The sequence below is a fragment of the Oryza glaberrima genome, chromosome 4, assembly GCF_000147395.1.
Source record: "Oryza glaberrima chromosome 4, OglaRS2, whole genome shotgun sequence".
In the NCBI taxonomy this organism is placed as follows: Eukaryota; Viridiplantae; Streptophyta; class Magnoliopsida; order Poales; family Poaceae; genus Oryza; species Oryza glaberrima.
In genome coordinates, this window is record NC_068329.1 from 27,645,190 (window position 1) to 27,669,108 (window position 23,919).

At 40.4% G+C, this 23,919-nt stretch overlaps 1 protein-coding gene across 2 annotated transcripts; it reads right to left on the minus strand.

Moving 5' to 3' along the window:
* Positions 1–497: 497 nt before the first annotated feature.
* On the minus strand, positions 498–22,672 carry LOC127772269 (probable LRR receptor-like serine/threonine-protein kinase At1g56140). Of its 2 annotated transcripts, XR_008017347.1 has the most exons (24): positions 22,433–22,670; positions 21,802–21,985; positions 21,562–21,633; positions 20,961–21,032; positions 20,804–20,875; positions 20,373–20,444; positions 20,191–20,262; positions 20,033–20,101; positions 19,327–19,398; positions 19,160–19,234; positions 18,978–19,052; positions 18,782–18,853; positions 18,615–18,680; positions 18,457–18,522; positions 18,064–18,105; positions 17,901–17,965; positions 17,414–17,805; positions 13,302–13,500; positions 12,935–13,096; positions 12,693–12,811; positions 12,054–12,264; positions 11,742–11,966; positions 11,506–11,656; positions 10,796–10,936 (listed from the first exon to the last, which is right to left on the minus strand). XR_008017347.1 is itself a non-coding variant. In XM_052298290.1 (23 exons), the coding sequence occupies exons 1-23, from the start codon at positions 22,515–22,517 to the stop codon at positions 749–751; spliced, it is 2,958 nt and encodes a 985-aa protein (XP_052154250.1). In that variant the 5' UTR covers positions 22,518–22,672; the 3' UTR covers positions 498–748. The 2 variants fall into 2 exon arrangements, 1 of the variants encoding a protein (XP_052154250.1); XM_052298290.1 differs by lacking the exons at positions 10,796–10,936; positions 11,506–11,656; positions 11,742–11,966; ... (14 more) ...; positions 20,191–20,262; positions 20,373–20,444 and adding exons at positions 498–1,087; positions 1,311–1,461; positions 1,548–1,779; ... (13 more) ...; positions 5,753–5,821; positions 5,908–5,979 and having other exon boundaries at positions 22,433–22,672.
* Positions 22,673–23,919: the final 1,247 nt, after the last annotated feature.

Here is a 23,919-nt window from a genome sequence, read left to right on the forward strand (position 1 = left end):
GAAAGTTTTTTTAAAAAAAGTTTTATCAAATAGATTAATACGTGATATATCACTTCACAAATATGTAAGATCAAATTTGACTTCAATATATTGCAACGAAAAAGATAAAATTGATTATAAATATATTTAACTACTTATAGTTTAAATAAAATTGACTATAAATATATGTTAATAGTATATATTTTACAATTTTTTTAGGGATTTTTTTACAACTATAAAAGTTTTGTGAAGTGATATATTATATATTAATATATATGTAATTCTTTTTAAATTTTTGGTTTATTTGATTGACATGCAAATACCAAGAGGAAGACTTTAAAATCCACTAGCTGAAAATGGCAAATTGGTCTTGTAGCTTGTGGTGGACAAGCTGTAGAGCTGGAAAGATCATAGTTTGGTGATGATGGCGATGGCGATGGCCAATTTGGTTAGAAAGGGGCATGCATTCATGGAGTTTTGGAGTGGTAATTAAGCAGAATAATTCCTCTTGTGTATAAGTGAACAAATAAAATAGTCTATCATTATCCAAAAAAAAATTCTATAGACAGTAGCACAGTGCACGGCCTGTACTTGGAAAGCAACTTTCACATGCTGTCAGCCTCACAGACTAACAGTTTCGACACACAAAAAAATTATCTGCTCCTCGCAGAAGGGAAAGAAAAACAAGTTGTCTGCCACTTTCAGTTCAGGGGCAGTTGATCCAACGAAGCCTCCCCGGCGCGTGCGGGCGCGAAAAGCACCCGCCATCCTAGTCGACGGAGCTCAAGAACGGCGACGAGGTCCGCGGCGAGGCCGGTCCTCCCGGCGCCGAGCTCGACTGCCAGCTGACTTCGCTGTCCATGTAGCTGGTGTCGCCGCCCTTGAGCTGCCACTCCGTGATGTAGCTCGGCTTCGTCACCACCTCCGGCGCCTCGACGTCGCCGGCGAGCATCGTCACGACCCTCGACATTGGCGGCCGCTGGTGAGGCGAGCCCTGGGTGCAGAGGAGGGCGACGCGGATGGCACGGAGCACCTCCTCCCGGTTGAACTCCTCGAGGTTTGGGTCTACGAGGCCCAGAGGGTTCTTGTTCTCGTACAGCTCCCAGGCCTGAAAGTATTGAGACGCTCAAAATCAGAGACAGGTTTAAATTATTTGTTTTGAACAAAAAAAAAATCATATGATGGCACGTGTGTTTCATATTATCAATATTTAGAAAAATGTTGGAGTATATTCTACTAATAACAAAGATCAATTGTCGAAATAAACACAACGACCAGATCATTATTTTTTTTCCATGGGTTAGGAGTTCATCATGAGCCACTGAGCTTACCCATTCGAAAATATAAATCTTGTCTTCTTCAAGCGCATCGTCATAGTTTGGTCGGCCAGCTAAAATCTCCAATAAGACCACGCCAAATGCAAAGACATCAACTTTCTCAGTCATACGACCTCTCATGGCATACTCAGGTGCAAGATAACCACTGGACAAAGGAGAGCCAAAAATCTCATTAGCTTTAGTACTCCGTAGTTTGTAAAGACAAAGGTGAGAAAGATGGAATGAACTTACAATGTACCAGCAACTTTCGTGCTGACATGAGTTTTCTTGTCATCATAAAGTTTGGCCAGCCCGAAATCTGAGATCTTAGGATTGAGATTGGCATCAAGTAAGACATTACTGGCCTTGATGTCCCTGTGAATAACACGGATGCTGGACTCTTCATGAAGATAAGCCAGACCTCTTGCAATGCCTAAGCATATCTCAAAACGTGCTGGCCAGTCAATGTTCAATTTCTCAGTTCCTGCAAATGAAGGGTTAAGCTTTTTAGCTCTCTATAGACTAATAATAAATCTGAGTTCACAGAATCTCAGCCATATCAAACTGAAATAACTTGTACCAAATAGTGCTTTATCAAGGCTTCCATTCTCCAAGTACTCATAAACCAGCAGTGGATGTTTGCCTTCAAGGCAGCAACCATACAACTTCACAAGATTACGGTGTTGCACTCGAGATATAGTTTCTATTTCAGTCGCAAATTGTTCTTTCCCTTGATTAGATGTCTGAGATAGCTGTTTTACTGCCACTACCCTTCCATCAGTTAACTTACCCTGCATGGTAGAATTCACCAAAATGCAAGTTTCAGGTTTTGCAGTACTGAACATCTTTTGTAATGGATTCATTGGAATATATTTTCCAATTTATTAATAAGCATCCTTTATGTGCAGAAGAAAAAGCACAAAGAATCTAGTCATTTATGCATAACAGAAAGGAATTCATAAAATCATATACTATCTTTTAGCTGTACCCTTCTTATCTAGAAGTTAATTTATCTAGAACTTATTTCATAGGTAAATTTATAACCAATTCATAATCATGTATACTATAGATGAACGGACCTTATAAACAGCCCCATATCCTCCTTCACCAAGGCGGTTGCTGAAATTAAAATTTTCAGTTGCAGACCTTAGTTGACCATAACTGAATACATTAGGTCTTCCAACAATACAGTACAGCTCTGCAACATAAAAAGGCATGTCAATCTATTAGCTTCCTTTTTGCTCGGTTAAGGATCCATTGAGCCTAGTATACCATGTACCTTGTTGCTCCAATGATAGCTTTCTCCTTTTCTGCATCCACAGAAAGATTGCAGCAAGTGCTACGAAACCAAAAACTGCCACACCAACTACAACTCCAACAATTACACCTGTTTTACTACTACTCTTCCTTTGTGCTGCAGCACTACGCACCGTAGGGATGAAATCTAACAGGAAGACAAGAGAAAAGAATGTGATCTTACAATTAAATGCAATAGTTGACCCCAGAATATAAATCATAATCATATTGAAGCCATGATTCGTAGTTAAGGGGAGTACTTGGTTTTAAACTCAGAGCCGAGATAGAGGGCCCATAGTAGCCTTGAGCAGGAATGCAGCAAGTGCCCTTGCCAGCCCAGAAGAGATGAATCTCAACAAAGTTTTTGGTGACAGGGATGAGGTACTGCTTCTTAACAGCAGTGTAAGATTTACCGCCTGTGGCCTTCCTGATGTCAAAGTTCCTCTCCTTACGTTCGCCCTGCACCAAAAACAAGAGAAAATCATGACTTGATTATAAGCTAAAGTATACTTTATCTTTTTGCCGGGTAAAGTATACTTTATCAGCTAGGCTGGAACCTACCTGGATATATATATCAAAAACCCTTCTCCCTAAGCTCTTCCAAGACTTTGTATCTTCGAACTCAATCTCTGCAAATTGAAGTGTGACAGTATAGTTTCCATTCTCAAGTCCAATACCATAGTATCGTAAAGATGATGGTGACAGCCTTGCAGTTTGGAACAGTTCTGGATCCAGTGTGCTCTGAAACTGGCGTGAGCTGTTGAATATGTAAATTCCGTTTGATGGTGCATCCATGAACTTTCCAACATTGCTAACACCCCATTTTGTCTCTCCTGTAACATAATATTGTGCAGCTCCAAGACTGACACCATCAGCTTGATACACGTAATTATCCGAGCCTGATATGGATCTGTTGCTACCACAATTCACAGCAAAGGAGGCAGCTGGAAGCAAATTAGATCAATAAAAATTAGTACTGGGTAAGTAGATATGTGGTTGCAGATAACATGCATCTCAAGTAAGCACATTCAAATGGCTGAAGGCTCACAATGTGGAGAACCAAGAAAGCAGGGCGTGTTTCTCTGAAGGCACTCCAGCCCTGAAGGTAAGACACTACAGATGAAAAACATCAACATTTTCGATCGAAATTAGAAGCTGAGAGAATCTGGATTTATGCTTGAGTTTGTGAGAAGAAATTCGAATATGGATGCACCTGTTATTGGAATTATCGAGCACAAAATTGTTTGCCACCAAATTCCTAAAAAGAATAAACAATATTAGAATTAAAAAGGCTTCCTCATACTTCATACTTTCATAGAATAAGAGCATTTTTGGTCTTCCTTGAAAAAATGAACTTAAACTATAAAATTGAATCATATGTGGTGTATTCTTGTGGTAAATTGTAAGTTTAAGTTCACTTCCATGAAGAACCTGAAATCATAGGTGGCCTATAGATGATAGATCCAAAAAATTTGTGAATGACTTACAAGCAGGATGCATCAAATACAGCTTTCAGATACACCAAATGATCATATGCATTTACTAAGCATAATACACTGGTTCACTAGTCTAACATGCAATTAATGAACGTTTCAGAAGTTCTTACTTACAATTGTAAATTCTTCTCATTTGCCCAAGAAGGAAAATTTCCTGAGAGCTGGTTGTAAGAAAAATCTCTGCAAACAGGGAGATACCAAATCATCATTAGGAAAAAAAAAACAACTCTTCATTTTGTTGTTCAAACAAATTTTGATCATATGAACATACAAAGTTGTAAGTGAAGGTCCTTTTGAGCTTGGAAGGCTTCCTGAAAGACTATTGTTCCCAAGAAATCTGATTGTGCAAAACTTGCAAACATTAGCAAGACACATAAATAGGTCTTTGGTTTTAAGAAAGAAGGCAAGATAATCCATACAAGAAGTTGAGCGAATTCAAACCCAACATGGCTTCTGGTACTTGACCAGTGATATTGTTAAAACTCAAATCCCTGTAATAGTAAAAAATAAAAGAGATGAGAAAGAGGTCATCATTCAATGCATGGTCCATAGCAATAGATTTAAAATGTCTTGCACAAATGGCGCTTTAATAAGTTTATTGTATAAATAAAATGCTTACAGTAATTTTAAACTTGCAAACTTCGAAAAGTCTATCGATGCAAGATTATCAGATATCTTACAGTTCCTCAAAACCCTGCATAGAAAGATGTTATGCGCTGTAAGGTCTAACAACTTGGTTCGAATTACTAATACTATGCGCTGAGCGCTGTAGTTTAGGTCATGAAAAGTTATACGTACAGTATGCTCAAAGATGTCATGTTACTGATGAATGCCAGTGAAGAGCTTCCATTTTCAATATCACCGATTCGTCTGCACCATATAAACTGATTATTCAATTTTCCCCTAAAAATACATTGTATTTAAAGAATGATGTATACCACATTTATTGGCAACAGTAGGCACTTACAAGTTAGTTAGTTGGACAAGTTTAGAAAGAGTAGCTGGAATTGGACCTTGAAAAGAATTGCCCTGAAATCGCCTATAAATTCATAGCTGTAATTAGTCATTTGGATAAAAAAAATTCTTTACTGATACTTTAAACTAGTAGTGATAGAAGATATCAACTCTTTGGTAAAAAAAAAAAAACAAAAGAAAGTAAACTCATGAAGCTAAAGCACAACTTCTTTTATGCTGAAAAAAGGAATACTGTAAAAGAGGTTCAGTGCTGACTAGTGACTAATACTAGCTAGTACCTTTCCAATTAGAACCCCTCTCTTCATGAATAGCGAGAGAAGAAAGATGCATTGTTTACTAATTCTCAACCACCACTAAACTTACATAAAGGGCCCCCTAGAAGGTGACTCAGCACAGTCAATTAAAAAGCTACTCTAGAAATGAGAAAACAATCCTCTTTTAAAAATCACACTGAGCCAAGTAGGCTTAAAAATGCATCTCATGTTAGCACCTACTTCAAGTTTCCTCAGTATAAAGTCTGACTCGAAGGTAGTTATAGAAAAAAATATGACCATATTATTTGAAACAATATGAGAAATGTAACAACGCCCCTATTATCTTCACCATTTTAGGTTAGATCACTGTTGATTGAAAGGTGACTAATAGCAATCTTAAAGGCATATTCCTGAGGTTCCAGAAAAAAAATCTTACAAGTCTGTTAAATTCCAGCTCCCAATATAATCTGGTATTTGCCCAGTAAAATTATTATCTGATGCCCACCTAAACAACGAAAAGGATATACAACCCATAAGATTTAATGGTATGGAAGATTAATTTCAATAAGAATACGTATATTAGAGGCCTACAATTTTTCCACTTTTGTAAGCTTGGAAAATGATGATGGTAGCTCACCACTTAAGCCAGCACTGTCAATGTACCTACAATTGAGGGATACAAATAGCAGCAAAATTGAGCTGAGAAGCCCAAGGAAATAAATGTTTTGGTAAAAGAAAAGATGAAGTCTTGAATAAACCTACAATCCCGTAAGTTTGTCCAGGTTCCCCAGTTCTGAAGGAAGGGGACCACTAAAATTGTTTGAGCCCAAACCCCTGTAAATATACCCCAAAAAGGACTCATGTCAGGCACATAAAATCGTTTGTTTGAATTTATATTCTAGGAAGAATGGACAGTATCAGAGTAGTTGTTCATAACTGAGTTTAACTTCAATACTCAAATAAAAGAATATGACAACAGATGAATATGTCATTTCTACTTTAACTCGGAATTTTGGAAACCCTTCATTGAATAGTGTAAACATGAGGAAATTGACATATGTATTAAATTTATATATGATGCTTCATCTCATGATTTTTAAGAGTAAAACTTAAATATATTCAGTGGGAGAGTCAGAGTACAAAAGATAGATAAGTTTTGTTGTTTATTCATTACTAGAAATCTAGTGCATTTGTAAGATGAAACAGGGCCACGAAATAATGTAAATATAGTTCTTACAATGATATGAGATTCGTAAGGTTACCAAGCTCCTTTGGAATAGATCCAGACAATGCATTGATGCCAAAATTCCTTATGTCCAAGGGAGAAAATGTCAGATGATTTGAAAACAAAAGTATTTAATAAAACAATGTATTGAGCTATAAATATCACATGTACTGCATAGCTGTCAACTCCCCTATGAATGATGGAATAGGCCCAGTCAAAATATTTTGTCCTAAGTTCCTGTAACAATATAAAATCAATATGGTAAACGTCAGTTTTGTTGAACATTAGAAGGAGATGTTTCTATTCCCTCCGTGATTAAATTTGAAGTGGAACCCAACTATTATAACTAAATGTAAAGAACGCTGAAAGAAATATTCCTTAGTCACGGTAGCAGATGATGGACGGTAATCACTAAACTGAAAATTGAACTCTGTAACTATTCTCTAAAAGCACTGAAGAAATATGACAGGAATAGCAAAACTAGAACGCTTCAAATTGGCAATGCTTTGGATCATGACCATTCCATGAAAGAAAGCTGACAGTTCATACAGATTGGTTAAGCGGGTGAGGTTCCTCAGCTCTTCTGGTATCGGCCCAGACGCATCCATGGCGTATATCTTCCTGCATGAGCAAGTACATCGTTAGCTTCTGCCATTCTCAACTTACGCACTGACATCGTTGGTAAAAATGCCGGAACGGCCAAGCGACCAACCAGCGCAAGAACCAGCATGCGCGTTGCAAGCTAGGCAATCCGTCGAACACCTCGCGTGCACGCCACTTACAGCTTGGTGATGTGGCAGACGGTGCCGTTCTGGTCGGTGCAGTCGCAGGTGATGGCCGGGTTGAAGCTGTCGTCTTCCGTGGAGGAGCCGTCCGTGGCGCGGCCGGTGCAGGGGTCGCCGGTGATGTTCCATGACGGCTGCGCCTTCTGCCCGAGCTTGGCGAACACCGCGTTCAGCGCCGCCGCTGCAAAATCCACATCAGAAACGGGTTCACATCCCAAGTTCCCAACCGTTAATAAGCCACGACTGGGTACTCCTGGACCGTCAGATGACAAAGCACGTGTCGATCGGACGGCCAAGAATCAATCACAGCAAAGCAGATATGGACGATAGATGAAGTATCAAGTACCAGGTGTCAAGACATGAACAACAACAAACAAACAAACAGAATTATTTTCGTGAATACCAAATTAACAGATTGTTCTAACAAATTTCAAGGCAATTTATCAGTTATCTCAGAGTTTCAAAATAATAATAATAAAGAGATTAAGAGATAACATTTCTTTTCCTTTTATTCAGGATCAAGACAGACGTGATCGATTACCTTCAGTGGGATCAGTCCTCGTCGTCGGTGCCTGCTGAGCCTGAGCAACCGCTGCTGCAAGAAGCAGCGGGATGATGAGCAACACAGAGCCATGGAGGTGTAGCTGCCTCCTCACCCTCGACCTGATGAACCTCCTCATCTCTCTCTCTCTCCTTAATTGAGCCGTTAATCGCCTCTCTCGATCTCCACCTACACAAGGCTCCTCCAAGCAGCTGCTCAATCAGATTTCTGCAAGAATAATGCAGCGCGTCGTATATTTACAGGATGCAATCTCTGCGTGCAGTCGCAGTGCCCAACTTGTTTATTTCATGCCGCGACAAAACTGCTGTCTGCGGGCATGTTTGGGGAGTTTCTAGCTGCTGCAGCTTTGTTCAGAATCTCCATCCCCCTAAATAGTCCAGATTGTCATCCAGATTCTCAGATTCTGTAGTTGTGAATTCAGAAAATAAACTAAAATTCAGAAGAAGTTGAAACACCCAGCTCCTCCACATTCTTAGAAGCTGCAGCAGATTTTCAAAACCTTACCCTCCCCAAATAGGGCCTGCCTCTGCCTACTGGCATACTCCCTCCGTAAAAAAAAGACAAACCATGGGTTTTCGTGTCCAACTTTAACTGTTCGTCTTATATAAATTTTTTTTATAATTCGTATTTTAATTGTTGTTAGATGATAAAAGATGATTAATATTTTATGTGTGACTTGTCTTTTTAATTTTTTTTCATAATTTTTTCAAATAAGATGGACGGTCAAACGTTGGGCACGGAAACCAGGGTTTGTCTTTTTTTTTTTTTTGAGACGGAGGGAGTACGACGGTAGTTTGAGCCGCACGACACAAGTGCGCGGTTGTTGTATGCAGGATTAGTCCATAAATCCATTATTTTATAGAGAGAATTTTCAGTTTTCACGGTGGTCTTTTGCGCGCTCTCTCCGTGCAGCTGCCGCGGGCATGTAGGACTAGGAAATTGACCACGTTGTTTTGTGAGCGCTCGCGTGTGTAGCAGCTCTGAGCATTTTGATACTTTGTTGTTGAGTATAGGAAATGGTCTTCGTATAGCTCGTTTGACGACAATGGCGCATTGGTGCCGTTAAGGGGAAAAAAAAGAAGTGCACTCATTTATCGTTATCCCTCTAATCGAAAATATAATAACCTACTCCTTCCGTCCCATAAAAAAACGAATATATAACCGGATGTGATATGTTTAAATTCGTATTAGTGTCAGATCCGGTACTATATCGTTTTTTTTAGGACAGAGATAGTAGGCTCAAATGAAACAGATTACTACTCTATTCGTTCCAAAATATATCACATCAAGGGAGTGAGTACCATGAATATACGAATCTATACAGAGATATAATCTTTATTTAGATTTGTAGTAATAAAATATATTCTATTTAATTTTAGGTTACTATGTTTTGGAACGAAGGGAGTAGAGTTTTGAGTTGACAGTTTACTAATCTTCCTCTTTCAACATGAAAGAAACTAATCTAAGGAAAACATGAGCGATTGAACGGGCATATCTGTTTACACGTGATGGATGACACTTGAACAGAGGAGGCAAAGCGTGTGTAGACTTCAGTCCTTTTCCATCACATCAACCTATCATACACCCATAATTTTTCAATCACATCATCTTTAATTTCAACCAAAATCTAAACTTTACGCTCAAATAAACACAGCCAGAGGCGAGCTTAATAGGCAGAGTATTAAGCACGCACGGCACAGATATACTGTATACAGTTGTCATGGGCTGTCTCGCCGGTCCACTTGCGCTGGGAATTCGGGCTAATATAGAGCCCGTATTTTCGGAGGAAAAGTTCACATTGACTCCCTTAAAACATGCCAAATCTAATTTGCAGAGAGATATACCACTCCAAATTAATCGGTTCCCTTATATGCCACTTCAAATTGGCTTCTCATTCTTATGCCACCGATTCAAGTTTATCCTCCCTTTTATGCCATTGCCGTCACTTCACCGTCAGTTGACCGTTAACTTTATAGTACAAAGACGCATTTGCCCTTGAGAGTTTGTATACAACCAATAATAAGTATCTTAGTACTAATATAGTTACTGGATACAACATATGAAAATTGATTTTTTTTCATCACATGCAATTTTAGCCATCACCATCACAAATAAATTTTCGATAAAAGCATGAAATATGCAGTTTTCCAATAATATTTTTAATACAAAGAGCATTTTTCATTGGTTCTAACAAAATTTTGTTCACTCAAAAAAGATTTAAAATAAATTAGTTATGATTTTTTTGAAGTTTACACATTTTTAGTTGAGAGGGCATATTGGTCATTTACGGAAAAAAAAACTAACGTTTGACTAACAGTCAACGATAGTACTGGGAGTGGTATAAAAAGGTGGAAAAACTTTAACCAGTGGCATATAAGGGAGAAACCAATTTTGAGTGACATATAAATGAACTAATCAATTTCTAATGGCATATAAAGGAACTAATCAATTTCTAGTGGCATATAAGAGATTCTCTCTAATTTGTATGTCTTAATCGGAAAACCGGGTGAGATAACTCCCCAATTATTAAAACCGGTACAATCTGTCTCCCTCCTGGTTTTGAGCAGCGGTTTTATTTCGAGTCCCTAAAAAATTTTGACACTATTATCTGCCGTTTCTTGAGAAGTTTGATCCGACCAAGCACCGGCGAGCGGCAGCGCGAAGCCGTCACCTGCCTTCGTCGACGACGGAGCTCAAGAACGGCGACGACATCTTCGGCGAGGAGGAGGCCCTCGGCGGCGGCGGCGCCGAGCTCCACTGCCCGTTGGCGGCGCTGCTGCTCGTGGACGAGGAGCCGGTGGTGGTGGTGGTGCCGCCGCCCTTGATCTGCCACTCCGTGATGTAGCTGGGCTTCGCCGCCACCTCGCCCACCTCGGCGTCGCTGGTGAGCATCGCCACCACCCTTGACATGGACGGCCGCCGGTGAGGTGAGCCCTGGGTGCAGAGGAGGGCCACGTGGATGGCACGGAGCACCTCCTCGCTGTTGAATTCTGTGAGGTCTGGGTCTACGATGTCAAGAGCGCGGTCGCTCTCGTACAGCCGCCACACCTGAAATCAAATGGGTGACAACTTTTGCTTGTTATTTATGGCTGTGTTTAGTTCGTGTGCTAAATTTTTTTAAGTATACGGATACATATTTGAAGTATTAAACGTATATTAATAACAAAATAAATTACAGATTTCACATGTAAACTGCGAGACAAATCTATTAAGCCTAATTAATCCGTCATTAGTAAATGTTTACTGTAGCACCACATTGTCAAATCATGGCGTAATTACGCTCAAAAGATTCGTCTAGCGATTTACATGCAAACTGTGCAATTGGTTTTTTTTTCCACATTTAATGCTTCATGCATGTGTCCAAACATTTGATGTGACGGAAAAGTTGAAAGTTTAAAAAAAAAAGTTTGAATCTAAACAAGGCCTATATCATCAATTCATCATAATATCTGCAACCAATTTGCTGCAGGACGAGATCTAGGAATAGGATGACATGTACTCTTTATATCTTCAGTAGAAATTTCAGGGTAGATTATGCCAATAATATAAATACCGTATTGTTTTGCTTGCTTTGGTTTTAGTATATTCATAATTCACCAGTGAGCTAGTGAACTTACCCATTCGAAAATATAAACCTTATCTTCTTCAAGCGTATCATCATAGTTTGGCCGTCCAGCTAAAGTCTCCAGTAGGACCACACCAAATGCAAACACATCAACTTTCTCAGTCATGTGACCTCTCATGGCGTACTCAGGTGCAAGATAACCACTAGACAAAAGAGTGTGAAAATTGCCATGCGTTACAGAAATGTATCTGTAATATACAGGTCGGGAACATATGGAAATGTACTTACCAGCTACTTTCGTGCTGACATGTGTCGTCTTGTCGTCATAAAGTTTGGCCAGCCCAAAATCTGAGATCTTAGGATTGAGATTGGTGTCGAGTAGAATATTGCTAGCCTTGATGTCCCTGTAAACAACACGGATTCTGGACTCTTCATGGAGATAAGCCAGACCCCTTGCAATGCCTAAGAATATCTCAAAGCGCGTTGCCCAGTCCAGGTTCAATTTCCTACTTCCTGCAAATGAAGGGTTAAGCTTTTAGGTCTCTAAACAAACCTGAATTCTCAGAGTTCTAGTTGCCTAGAATTGAAAGAAACTTGTACCAAACAGTGCTTTATCAAGGCTTCCATTCTCCATATACTCATAAACCAGCAGTGGATTATTGCCTTCAAGGCAGCAACCGTACAACTTCACAAGATTACGGTGTTGCACTCGGGATATAGTTTCTATTTCTGTTGCAAATTGCCTTTTCCCCTGATGAGATGTTTGAGATAGTTGCTTCACTGCCACTACCCTTCCGTCTATTAACTTACCCTGCACAATAGCAGCCAAAATGAGCATTGTCAAACAACCCTTTTGGATGGGTACAGTGAAATAATATTTTCCCCGTTCTAGCAACATGTGCCATTTATGTGTAGAAAATATATACAGAAGAAAATTTGTATAATCAAAATCAAACAATGCAGAGGAAGACCCTATGTATATATCAATAACAGTGGAAACTGGAAAAGGGGAGAAGTATGTACAAGGAGAAAAGCAATTTACAAAACTCAAAGGTAGAGTTGAACACTTGAACTAAAAGGATCTAACAATTATCATTATGAATAACAAATAACAATTTGAATAAATGGATGTATCCTTGTGCTGTCCAGTAAACTTATTTAGATTGTCGATACGTCTGTTCTAGAAGTAAAAGTTCATATCAAATTTATATCCATACAATAGAATTGAAATGAATTAACCTTATAAACCACACCATATCCTCCTTCACCGAGAAGATTACTAGAGCTAAAATTTTCAGTTGCCGACCTTAGTTCACCATAACTGAATACATTAGGTCTTCCAACGATACTGTATAGTTCTGTAAAGTGTAAACACAGAAAATGGTACAGCAATTAGCATGACCTGTTTGGTCAGATAAGAATAAATTGTGAACCTAGTGTGTCTTTTTTTCAAACGGTCATGAACCTAGTGTGACATGTACCTTGTTGCTCCAGGGATAGCTTTCTCCTTTTCTGTGTCGACATAAAAATTGCAGCAAGTGCTACCAACCCTAAAACTGTCAAACCAATTGCAATTCCAACAATTACACCTGTTTTACTACTACTCTTCTTCTGTGCAGCATTTCGTGCCCCAGGGGCGAAATCTGACATCAAGTCCACTAGTTAGGAAAAAAAAAAGAAAGAAGAGATTTTACAATTGAATCGGTATGTTTAGAGTGATTCAATTTTTCACTCAGTTCTCTCTGATATTGCAAAGGAGAACATTCAGCATATTATACAATGGATCTTTTTGTTATTAGTGTATTCATATAAACTATACAGAAAACACATAGTAGTTAAGAAGAGTACTTGGGGTTACACTCAGAGCTGAGATAGAAGGCCCATAGTAGCCTTGAGAAGGAATGCAGCAAGTGCCCTTGCCAGCCCAGAAAAGATGAATCTCAACGATATTTTTGGTGACATGAATAGTGTAATCCTTCTTAATAGCCGTGTTAGATTTACCACCAACTGCCTTCCTGATGTCAAAATTCTGCTCCTTACGCTCCCCCTGCAAGAGAAACAAGTCAAATGAATCTTGACCTGACTGTAAGATTAAAAAAAATATGTGCTTGTGAGTTATCATTACATCCTTTTCATAGTTAAAAAGAAGAGTTTTGCTCCATTCCTCTGTGTTTTTTTATCCCACATTCCCACACGTGCTCAGCTGTTTACTTGACCATTCTTTTTAAAAATGAAGACCATATTTCCCCTAGTTCGGGCCTGGTTTCCAATCTGCTGAAGAGTTCCTTAACGCCAATACACTGCACCGATGCACAAGTGGAAGAGGTCACTGGGGTGCTTGCTTGCCCAATCAAATTGCTGCCAATTGTGTAACTTGGGCTGCCGTTTTCTGTTCGCAAACCTACAAAGGTGCAGATCCAACCAATAATGGATAGACTTGCCAAAAGCTTGAATGCTTGGCTGGCTGGAAACCCAAGCTTTTATCTCCAGATGCTCGCTTAACCCTGATCAAACACGTTCTAATGGCCCTGTCTCTTTACTTCATGTCCGTTTTGGAGCTCCCTGCCTGGGCGATCAGTGAAATTGAGAAGAAATGCAGGGGATTTCTTTGGAAAGGGGATGAAGAGGCTGCAGGCTTGTGCAGCCTTGTAGCCTGGGAGAAGCTTTGCCTTCTGTTCAAGCAGGGTGGACTGGGGATAAGAAATCTTCGCCTAATGGGCATTGCCCACCATGCTCGATGGATTTGGTTGCACCGGACGCAGCCGGAGCGACCTTGGACGCGCTTTGCGCCGCCGGCAGATAAGAAGATGTTGTATTGTTTCGCCGCCGGCGGTTCAGCACGGGGCAGACTCCTGGGTCGCCGACATCAGAGGTGGCCTCTCTGTACAGGTGCTGGGCGAATATCTGACTCTGTGGGATGTGGTCACAGGGATCTCCCTTGATCCGGTGAAACAAGATGAGATGCATCGGGAGTCTACTCTTCGCATTCGGCATACCGGGCACTCTTTCTAGGTAGGGTTCCTTTCCAATCCGAACCCATCTGGAAGACCTTCGCCCCCCCCGAGATGCCGGTTTTTTGCCTGGTTGGTCGCAAAAAGGAGCTGCTGGACGGCGGACCACCTGCGTTCTAGGGGGTTGCCTCACCCGGATAGATGTGTCCTTTGTGATCAACATGAAGAGACTATTGATCACATCTTGGTCGCTTTCCCAAAGTCTCGCCAACTTTGGTGGGTCGTCCTTTCCAGCATTGGTCTACCGCAGTGTATCCCCCTGAATGAAGACTCCTTCTATCTCTGGCTTTGCAACTCCCGCCTTAAAGTGGGAGCGGCTAGAAGAAGGGGATTTGACACAATCGCAACTCTAACTGCATGGACAATCTGGAAAGAGAGAAACAATAGGGTTTGCAACTCTCAGCAAAGGCCCTAGTCAGAGATAGCTTGAGCTATGGCGGCGGAAGCAACTCTCTGGCGGTTGGCACATGCGGCGCTACCGGTGCTAACCATTTAGGTCTTGGTTTAGGTCGTTTCCATATGCTGGCGCGAGAATAGGCTTAAGATCTTTGGGTCCTTCTCCTGTCTTCCCGTCCCACTCTTATTTTCTTGTTTGGCTTCGTGTAAATACTCTTTATTTCTCTTAATACAAAGATGCGCATCTTGCGTATCCCCAAAAAAAAAAACAAGATGAGATGATATGGAAGGCAGCCCCAGATGGAGTTTTCTCTGTGCGCTCAACCTACTCGCTGCTATCGGCAGGCAGGACAACTTTCCCTCTTGGCAAGATCATCTAGAAGTCGCGTGTGCCGGCGAGGTGCAAATTCTTTATGTTCCTTGCTGCGCGCAACGCTTGCTTAACTGCCGACAATCTGCAACGCCGCGGGTGGCAGCTTGCACCGGTGTGCCACCTCTGCTCCAACGACGACGGAACATGTCAACACATTTTCCAGGGCTGCTCCTACACCAGCAGGTTTGGGTCCGGGTGCATGCTCTCCTGGGTCTATCCTGCTCAACGCCGTCTGCGGATTTCGCTGGATGGTGGCTCGCTGCCCTGAAATCCGTTGTTAAAGTTGATCGCAAAACATTCGATGCCGGGGTTATCCTTGTAACTTGGTTGATCTAGAAAGAACGAAATGTGAGGGTGTTCGACGGGCATGCAGCCACAGTACCCCAGCTTTGCGCCGCCATGGGGGATGAATGGGAGACCTGGAAAGTGGCAGGCCTTGTTAGTTCGATGGGTCATGCCGTAGCAACATCTTGCGAGAATTTAGCCTGTAATTGTTTGCCGGGTCAGCCGAAAGAAAGGCCGACTAAATTTCATTAAGATTGGGGGTATGTACAAATTTTCAAGTTTATGAGACCCGAAAAGAGGCTGTCAGGCACCAAATGGAGATTGCTAGGGAAACCACCTCCCGAAACAAGAAAAAGGAGTTATGGCTTGGCTGTTACTCTCCCAAATCCTTAAGAACCCCAGCTTCCTTCCAGATGACGACCTCCTCCTTGATGGCACCAAAGAGAAAGCCAGCAGATTTCTCCCGGTTGTGGAACATACGTGCATTCCTCTCCTTCCACAGCATCCAGCACACAAAGAGAACCAAAGTATCGAAGGCCTCCCTGTAGTGCGTCCGAAAACTCAGTCGCACCCTTAGTCACTAATCCCCGAGGTCCAAACCCGACTTGGCTGGTAGTTGGAAGACTGAGGCGATCCAATCCCTGATCATCCTCTAGACTCTCGTCGTGTAGGGGCAAGTTACAAACAAGTGGTTGCAGCTTTCGTCCTGTGACGAACATAACTTGCAAAGTCTGTTGGTGCGGACATCCTCTAATGCTGAGATTGTCTGCAGTGAGGCATTGTCCTTTTTCCGCCAACCACATGAAGAACTTCACTTTCGATGGGGCCCTTGTCTGCCAAATCAAGCTGCCACATCTAGCGACTGTTTTTGCCATAAAGAACATGCTGTAGGCAGAGGATGCAGTGAATTTTCCATTGGCTGCCCACTTCCACATTGTCACATCATCCCCCCCTCCCCCCTAACTGCATCCCTTGGACTTCATCCCACACCTTGAAGTATTTTGCTAGAGCACTGTTGGAGAGCGCCCCCATGATGTCGCGCACCCATTTATGGTTGTGTAAACCTTTTGCCACGGTCAAGCCAGTGCACTCGATGTGGCTGAAAAGTAGCGGATAACTTGTTTTGATACTCCCCGCTTGCAACCAAGCCACCCTCCAGAAGTCTGTGTTTTTCCCATCCCCAACTAGCTGCCTTGTCACCGAGTAAAAGAGGTCCTGCATCTCTCTTGGTGGTTTTTCCGCCCCTGCTGTCCAAGGGCGATCAAGGTGCTCCCTTTTGGTTGCTAGCCATTTTAGGCGAAGAGCTTTGCTGAACAGCTTAAGGTTTTTGACCCCTAAACCTACATTATGTTTGTAAAGGCGATGCATTGACGCATTGTGCCACATTGTACATTCTCCCTCTCTTTGTTAATATACATCGGCCAGCTGTCTTCGCCGGCCCGGCGAAAAAAATATTTCCCCTAGTTCATAACCATAAGTGAGAATCCTCTCCATCCAGATCGAAACCTCATCAGGGAATTCCTTTTCTAGTTATAACTATTCTTTTGGAGTGTGGCCAAATTACCCAAATCATCAAAATATTCTAAACTTCAACTTTTAAAAAATTCCTTCAAATTTGAAGGCATTCAAAGAATGGAAGGCAAGATGATTTTTTTTAAATTAGTGCCAGCGATTTCCATGAAACTGGCAAGCTGACTAAGCTCAAAAGGACAATTAAGCTACTTGTGATTCCTAACATAAAGGTTCAGGATAACACCTACTATTTAAGATATACAGGGGCATGTAGAGCATTAGGGAAATTTAATGGCATGAATGGGATAGATTGATAAGTCATTAGCACATAAAGGAATTTTCTCTAGAAAAAATCTTGATGTATAGGTTCCTGCAGAACTTACCTGGACATATATATCAAAGACTCTTCTCCCTGTGCCTCTCCAAGATTGAGACTCTGTGAACCCAAGCTCTGCAAATTGAAGCGTGACATTATAGTTTCCATTCTCAAGTCCAATACCATAATATCTTAAAGACGATGGCGACATTCTTGCACTTTGGAACAGTTCTGAAGCTAGTGTATTCTGAGACTGGCTGCTATAGAAGATCATGTAATTCCCATCTGATGCTAGTGTATCCATGAACTTTCCAACATTGCTAACAGCCCATATTGGTGAACTTGTTTTTCTCACATTATATGATGCAGGTCCAAGAGTGGCATCATCAGTTTGGTAAAAGTTATTGTTTGAGTCTGTCATGGACCTAGAGCTACCACATTTCACAGCAAAGGGGGAAGCTGCAAGCAATGTGCATTATTTAATAAATCTGCCATTGCAGAACTAGTTCTTTAACACATTACAAGCTTGAAATCACAAAAGGTGGAAGACTCACATACTGGAGGACCAAGAGAAAAGGTTGTGTTTCGCTGAAGGCACTCCAATTCCAAAGGCAAGACGCTGCAGGTGTAAAACGTCAACACTTTGAATCCAAACTAGAAGCTGAGAAAACCTAGTAACTATACAAAATTACTGACAAGATATTCATATGGACGCACCTGTTGGATCTGTCGATCACAAAATTGTTTGCCACCAAATACCTAAGTTCAATCAATAATATACAAGAGTTAACAGACATCCCATTCTTTCATGGCATATTTAGAGCTTTTTTGTTCTAGCTTGACCGAGTTTCAGTGCTAAGCTCTAAGGTTAGTCTCACTTCCCCAAAGAATCTGAACATAGATGTCTTAAAGAACCAACTACTTTATGAAGACTTATACTAGATGTGCCAAAAATATATTTTTCAAATTTATAAAATACACTAGTAATGCTAGTATGCATATACTACAAACCAAATAAGCCAGCTCACAAGCCTAACCTTGACCACACATGCCCTTGATTGGGCTGGTTTTGGTTCAGTCTGTTAAGAAACTCCAGAAGTTGGTACTTACAATTGTAATTTTTTATCGCTAGCCCAGGAAGGGAAATTTCCCGAGAGCTGGTTGTAAGAGAAATCTCTGCAAAAGATGAAATGTCGAAGGCTCACTAAAATTAATAAACAGTCTCCTTTTGCTGTTCAAATAAACCAGATCAAGCCATATTAACATACAAATTTGTAAGTGAAGGTCCCTTTGAGCTTGGAAGGCTTCCTGATAGACTATTATTCCCAAGAAATCTGATCATACAAAACTTGCAAACATTAGAGAGAGAGAAATAAATAAACAAGTCTTCTATTACAAGATATATAGAAGCTTTGGAAGGTAGGATAATCCATACAGGTAGTTGAGAGAATTCAGATTCAACAGGGTTTGTGGTACTAGGCCAGTGATATTGTTAAAACTCAAATCCCTGTAGAAGTTTAAAAAGAAAGAGAAAATGGACAGAGGCAATTGCATCTAAATATTTGCATAAAACACACTTAATATTTCACTTCACTTCAAAAACACACTTAATATAGAAATAAAATGCTTACAGTAGGGTTAAATTCGAGAAGTTCGAAAAGTCAATTAATGCAAGACTATCAGATATCCTGCAGTTCCTCAAAACTCTGAAAAAAAAAAGATGCTACATATTATAGGAGCTAAAAACTTGTCATGAACTACATTGAAATCCAGTCTGTAGTTTGAGCGATAAGTGAATGAGATTTATGCATACAGGGTACTCAAAGATGTCATTTTACTGATAAATGCCAGTGTAGATGAGCTTCCGTTTTCTATATCACCAATTCGCCTGGACCATAGAAACAGTTTATTCATTTTCCCCTGCAACCATTGATATATAAGAACAATGCATCACTATTCTTGCCAGCATTAGGAACTTACAAGTTTGTTAATTGGACAAGATTAGAAAGAGTAGCAGGAAGTGGACCATGGAAATTATTTCCTTGAAACCGCCTACAAATTCATAGGTGTAGTTAGTCATTTAAACACAATAATTTACTGTTAAGCCAACTTGAAGTGACAGAAGTAAAGATAACAACTCCAGGGGTAAAAACAAAAGAATGTAAGCTAACGTACAATTTCTTCACAGTATATTATGGCGGAACAGATCCAATCTTTGCCAATACTACTAGTACCTTATTCAAAACTAGCACCCATCTCTTCATGTGAGAGAAGAATATTTATTCGCCGGGCGAGAGAAGAATATTTATGCTCACTGAAGATATATTAAATAGGCCTCTAAAAGGCGACTCAGCTCACTCATATGAAAGAATATTCTAGAAATCTCTTAAAGAATACAAGGTCAAGTACTATCCACTAAAGGTACTTGACCTTGTATTCTTTAAGTAGGTTTATAGTAAAAAAAAACCTTTAGTGGATAGTATTTGACCTTCAAGCTCTCCTGCCGGTTTAGTTTCAAAAAAAAAAAAAACCTACTTAATTTTTTCTCAAGCTAAAGCTCAGTTTATGGATACTGTAGCAAACTGTACTCAAATTCTTTGAAATAACATGAAAATGTTAACAGCTTCACTATTGTCATCTTGAAAAAAAATACTGTACTATGCATAGAGGTTAATACCAATCTTACAGGTCTGTTAAATTCCAGCCTCCAATGTAATCTGGTATTTGCCCAGTAAATTTATTATCTGATGCCCACCTGCACAAGTAAAAGGATATAGAGCACATAAGATTTAATCGAATGGAACATCCATATCAACATGAACATGTCTTGTTATAGGTCTATACAATATTTTCATTCTTGTCAGCTTGGAAAACGATGATGGTAGTGCTCCACTTAAGCCAGCACTGTCAATGTACCTGCAATCGAGAGATACAAATAGCAGAACACGTTAGGCTGAGTAGTCCAAGAAAATAAAATGTTTTGATAGAAAAATAAATTTAGTGACAAATAATTAGTTAAAACACACAATTGCTCAAGATTGAACAGGCTCCCCAGTTCTGAAGGAAGGGAGCCATTAAAATTGTTTGGGCCGAAACCCCTGAAGATAAACCAAAAACAAAAACATAAAGTTGTATTAGAATTGAATTAACACTATAAGCATAGTTTTTCTTCCAACTGAGTTAAACTCCAATACACAAATAAAAGAATGTCACAACAAATAAATATGCCATTTGTTCTTCGGCTCAGAATTCTAGAATCCTTCATTGAATAGCATAAACGCGAGGAAATTGGCATATATTCTCAATTTATGCTTTGCTTCACTGCTTCTCTAATAATTTTTGCCCAGTTAAATAAATTTAAGGTTATAGTAAGACAAAATTACATTATAAGCTTTTTCATGATAGTATAGTTGTATGAGGAATTAGGTCCACAAAAGGATGTAAATATAGTTCTTACAGTGATATGAGATTTGTAAGGTTACCGAGCTCCTTTGGAACAGGTCCAGATAATGTATTGATGTCAAAAGAGCTAGTGTGTTCAAGGGAGAAAATTGTGAGATTTATTGCAAAACAAATGCATTTAACGTAATAATGTTTTGAGTTCTCAATCTCACATGTACTGCATAGAAGTCAACTCTCCTATGAATGATGGAATATGCCCTATCAATAAGTTTTTGGACAAATTCCTGAATCAAGAACAAAACAGGTATCAACGTCAGTTTGTTCGATATTAGAATGAGATGTTTGAGTTTCTGTCAGATGGTTTTTTCTTGATTTTATTCATCCCATGATGAAATTTCGTGTGAAGCTCAACTGTTGTAAATTAAATGTAAGCAGGAGTATGTAACTAACTAGCACTTCTAAAGTTACAACATCCTATAAGAAATAGCGCTCACAATAACAGATGATGATAATCACTAATCAATAAAACGCCAACTGAACTCTGTAGCGATTTTCTTATATTCTAGAAAATAGAACTAGAATGCGTAAAACATTGGGAGAATGTTGGATGGTAGAGAAACACCCAGGGATCTTCTGGCTAGCCCACCATTCAAAGCTTCACCCCTTCTATTTATTTGATATTAGGTCATTCCCTAATATTCGTGTTTTTTTTTGTTGGATGGCAAACTATCCTGAAACTAAATCATATTGTGCGCTACGAATGCAGTACTTTGGATCATGACCACTCCACGTAAGAAATCTGGGAGTTCATACAGATGGGTCAAGCGTGTGAGGTTCCGCAGCTCTTCTGGTATCTGGCCAGCTGCATTCCTATCATAAATCTTCCTGCATCAGCATGCAACGCATTAGTTTTCGCCTTCTCAATTTACGCACAGACATTATTAATCAGACAGTTTGTAGTTGGAGTGCACGCATTGCAAGCTAGGCATTCCGTCGAACACCTCGTGTGCATGCAGAGACTAAAGAAGGGTGCCAAACCGTGGGAACACTTACAGCCTGGTGATATGGCACACTGTGTTGTTCTGGTCGGAGCAGTCGCACTTGATGGCCGGGTTGATGCTGGAGTCGTTGATGTCGGTGCCGTCCGTCGCCGTGCCGCTGCACGGATCGCCGGTGGTGTTCCATGACGCCGCCGCCTTCTGCCCGAGCTTCGCGAACACATCGTTCAGCGCCTCCGCTGCAAAACGCCACGTCAAGAGAGAACTTATGAGCAAACGGTTGGCTACTCCTCGACCGTCCGATTACCCAGAACAGAGCCGATCGGACGCGAGGAAGCCAGGAGCAAGCGCAGGACAACGTAGGTCAACTCTGAAGCGTCCAGAAACTGTAGAACGGATTACAGGTCGCCTGATCTGGATCGCGATTTCGCAAGTGCGTTTACGTTAAGAAAAAAAAAAACAAGTTTTCGAATGCAGAAATTTAGTGGGCAAACGATAGAAAATTCAGGAGAAGTCAGACACAGTAAAAAAAAAAACAGAGATGTCGAAAACCAGCCGGAATCACGAAGGAAAAGAGGAAGACAGAAACCGAAAAACGGATTGGTTTAACTGAATTTCGAGATGATTCATCACAGCTAGTTCCATCGTCGGAGAGAACAGTTTTGAAAAAAGAGAGAATGTTTTACCCTCATTCGGATCAGTCGTCGCCGTCGGTGCTTTCTGAGCCTGAGCAACCGCTGCAAGAAGCAGCAGGAGCACAGAGAGAGCCATGATGGGAGCCGAATCACCAGATGATCACCTTGCCTTCAACCTGAAACCTCATCGATCGACCTAGCTCACTCTTCCTCTCTGCCTCTGATCCTCTACCTAATCTTTAGCTCAGACTACCACCCTCCATTGACTCCTGAAGTCTTCTGAGAGAGGTGATTAAATTATGATAGACAGAAAATCGAGACGTGATTATGATAGACAGACACGGTTGAGATAGCAGAAGGGGAACATGCATGCGCAAGGACCAACTTGTTCACCTCTTCAAATCACCATTCAGACAACGGCATGTTGACTTTGTATTATCTTTTGCAAAGTCAGAATCTGAATACCCCACTATCTAGAGCGATTCTGATTTTCTGTAAGACAGCATGAGACCTTTTGTTCCTTGCAAATAATGCAAGACTTTCTATACCAATTTCCAGTGCACTGGGCCTGGATTACTTTGAAATTTGCCAAGTAACCCGGTAACAAATGCCAAGTCAGGTCGTGTGCACACTTGCGCGTACTGTAGGCTTCCTATAGCTGACGCATATGGCTTTGTTTTCATTTTATTGAGCTCATACTGATTTCTAGGATATTGCGATGCCCCATACTTTTCGCCTTTGACTATAGGAGCAGGTGTAGCACTGCATCTGTACATATTGAATTTCTTCAACACTTTTCTATATATGCCTTTTGAGAAAATCCCAATGCATACTTTGTTCTATCTCGGTGAATCTCTATGCCCAAAACATATGAAGCCTCACCGAGGTCTTTCATGTCAAAGTTTGAGGACTAGAATTTCTTTGTTTCCTGCAGTAGACTGACATCACTACTAGCCAGTAGAATGTCATCTACATACAGAGTTAAGAATCTCCCATTCTTAACTTTGAATCAATACGACTTTGAATCAATACGGTTGTCCTCGATATTCTCTTGAAACCCAAATATCTTTATTGTTCCATCAAACTTCAAGTAGCATTGTCTCGAAGCTTTGCTTTAATCCATAAATGGATCTCTTTATACGGCATCCCATATTTTCGTTTCCTTTCATGACGAAACCTTTCGGTTGTAACATGTATACTTTTTTCTTCAAATCACCATTTAGAAATTCCGTTTTTACATCCACCTGATGTAATTCCAAATCATAATGTGCCACTAGTGCCATTATAATCATGAAGGAATCTTTACAAGAGACTGGAGAAAAGTCTCATTGTAATCAATGCCTTCTCTTTGCTTGAAAACTTTTGCCACAAGTCGCACTTTAAACTTTTCTATATTCCCTCTGGAGTCATATTTGGTTTTGTAGACCCATTTACAGCCTACTGATTTGGCTCCTTTAGGAATTTTTTTTAAATCCCAGACATCATATAATTTCATTGATTTCATTTCATTTTTCATGGCTTCCAACCATTCAGATGAG

Coding starts and splice junctions, on each gene's coding strand:
- LOC127772269 (XM_052298290.1), bottom strand. CDS start 22,517: ATGGCTCTCTCTGTGCTCCTGCTGCTTCTTGCAGCGGTTGCTCAGGCT. Junction 4,782..4,885: donor ATGACATCTTTGAGCATACT/GTACGTATAACT, acceptor CTTTCTATGCAG/GGTTTTGAGGAACTGTAAGA. Junction 3,051..3,152: donor TTTTTGATATATATATCCAG/GTAGGTTCCAGC, acceptor TTTTTGGTGCAG/GGCGAACGTAAGGAGAGGAA.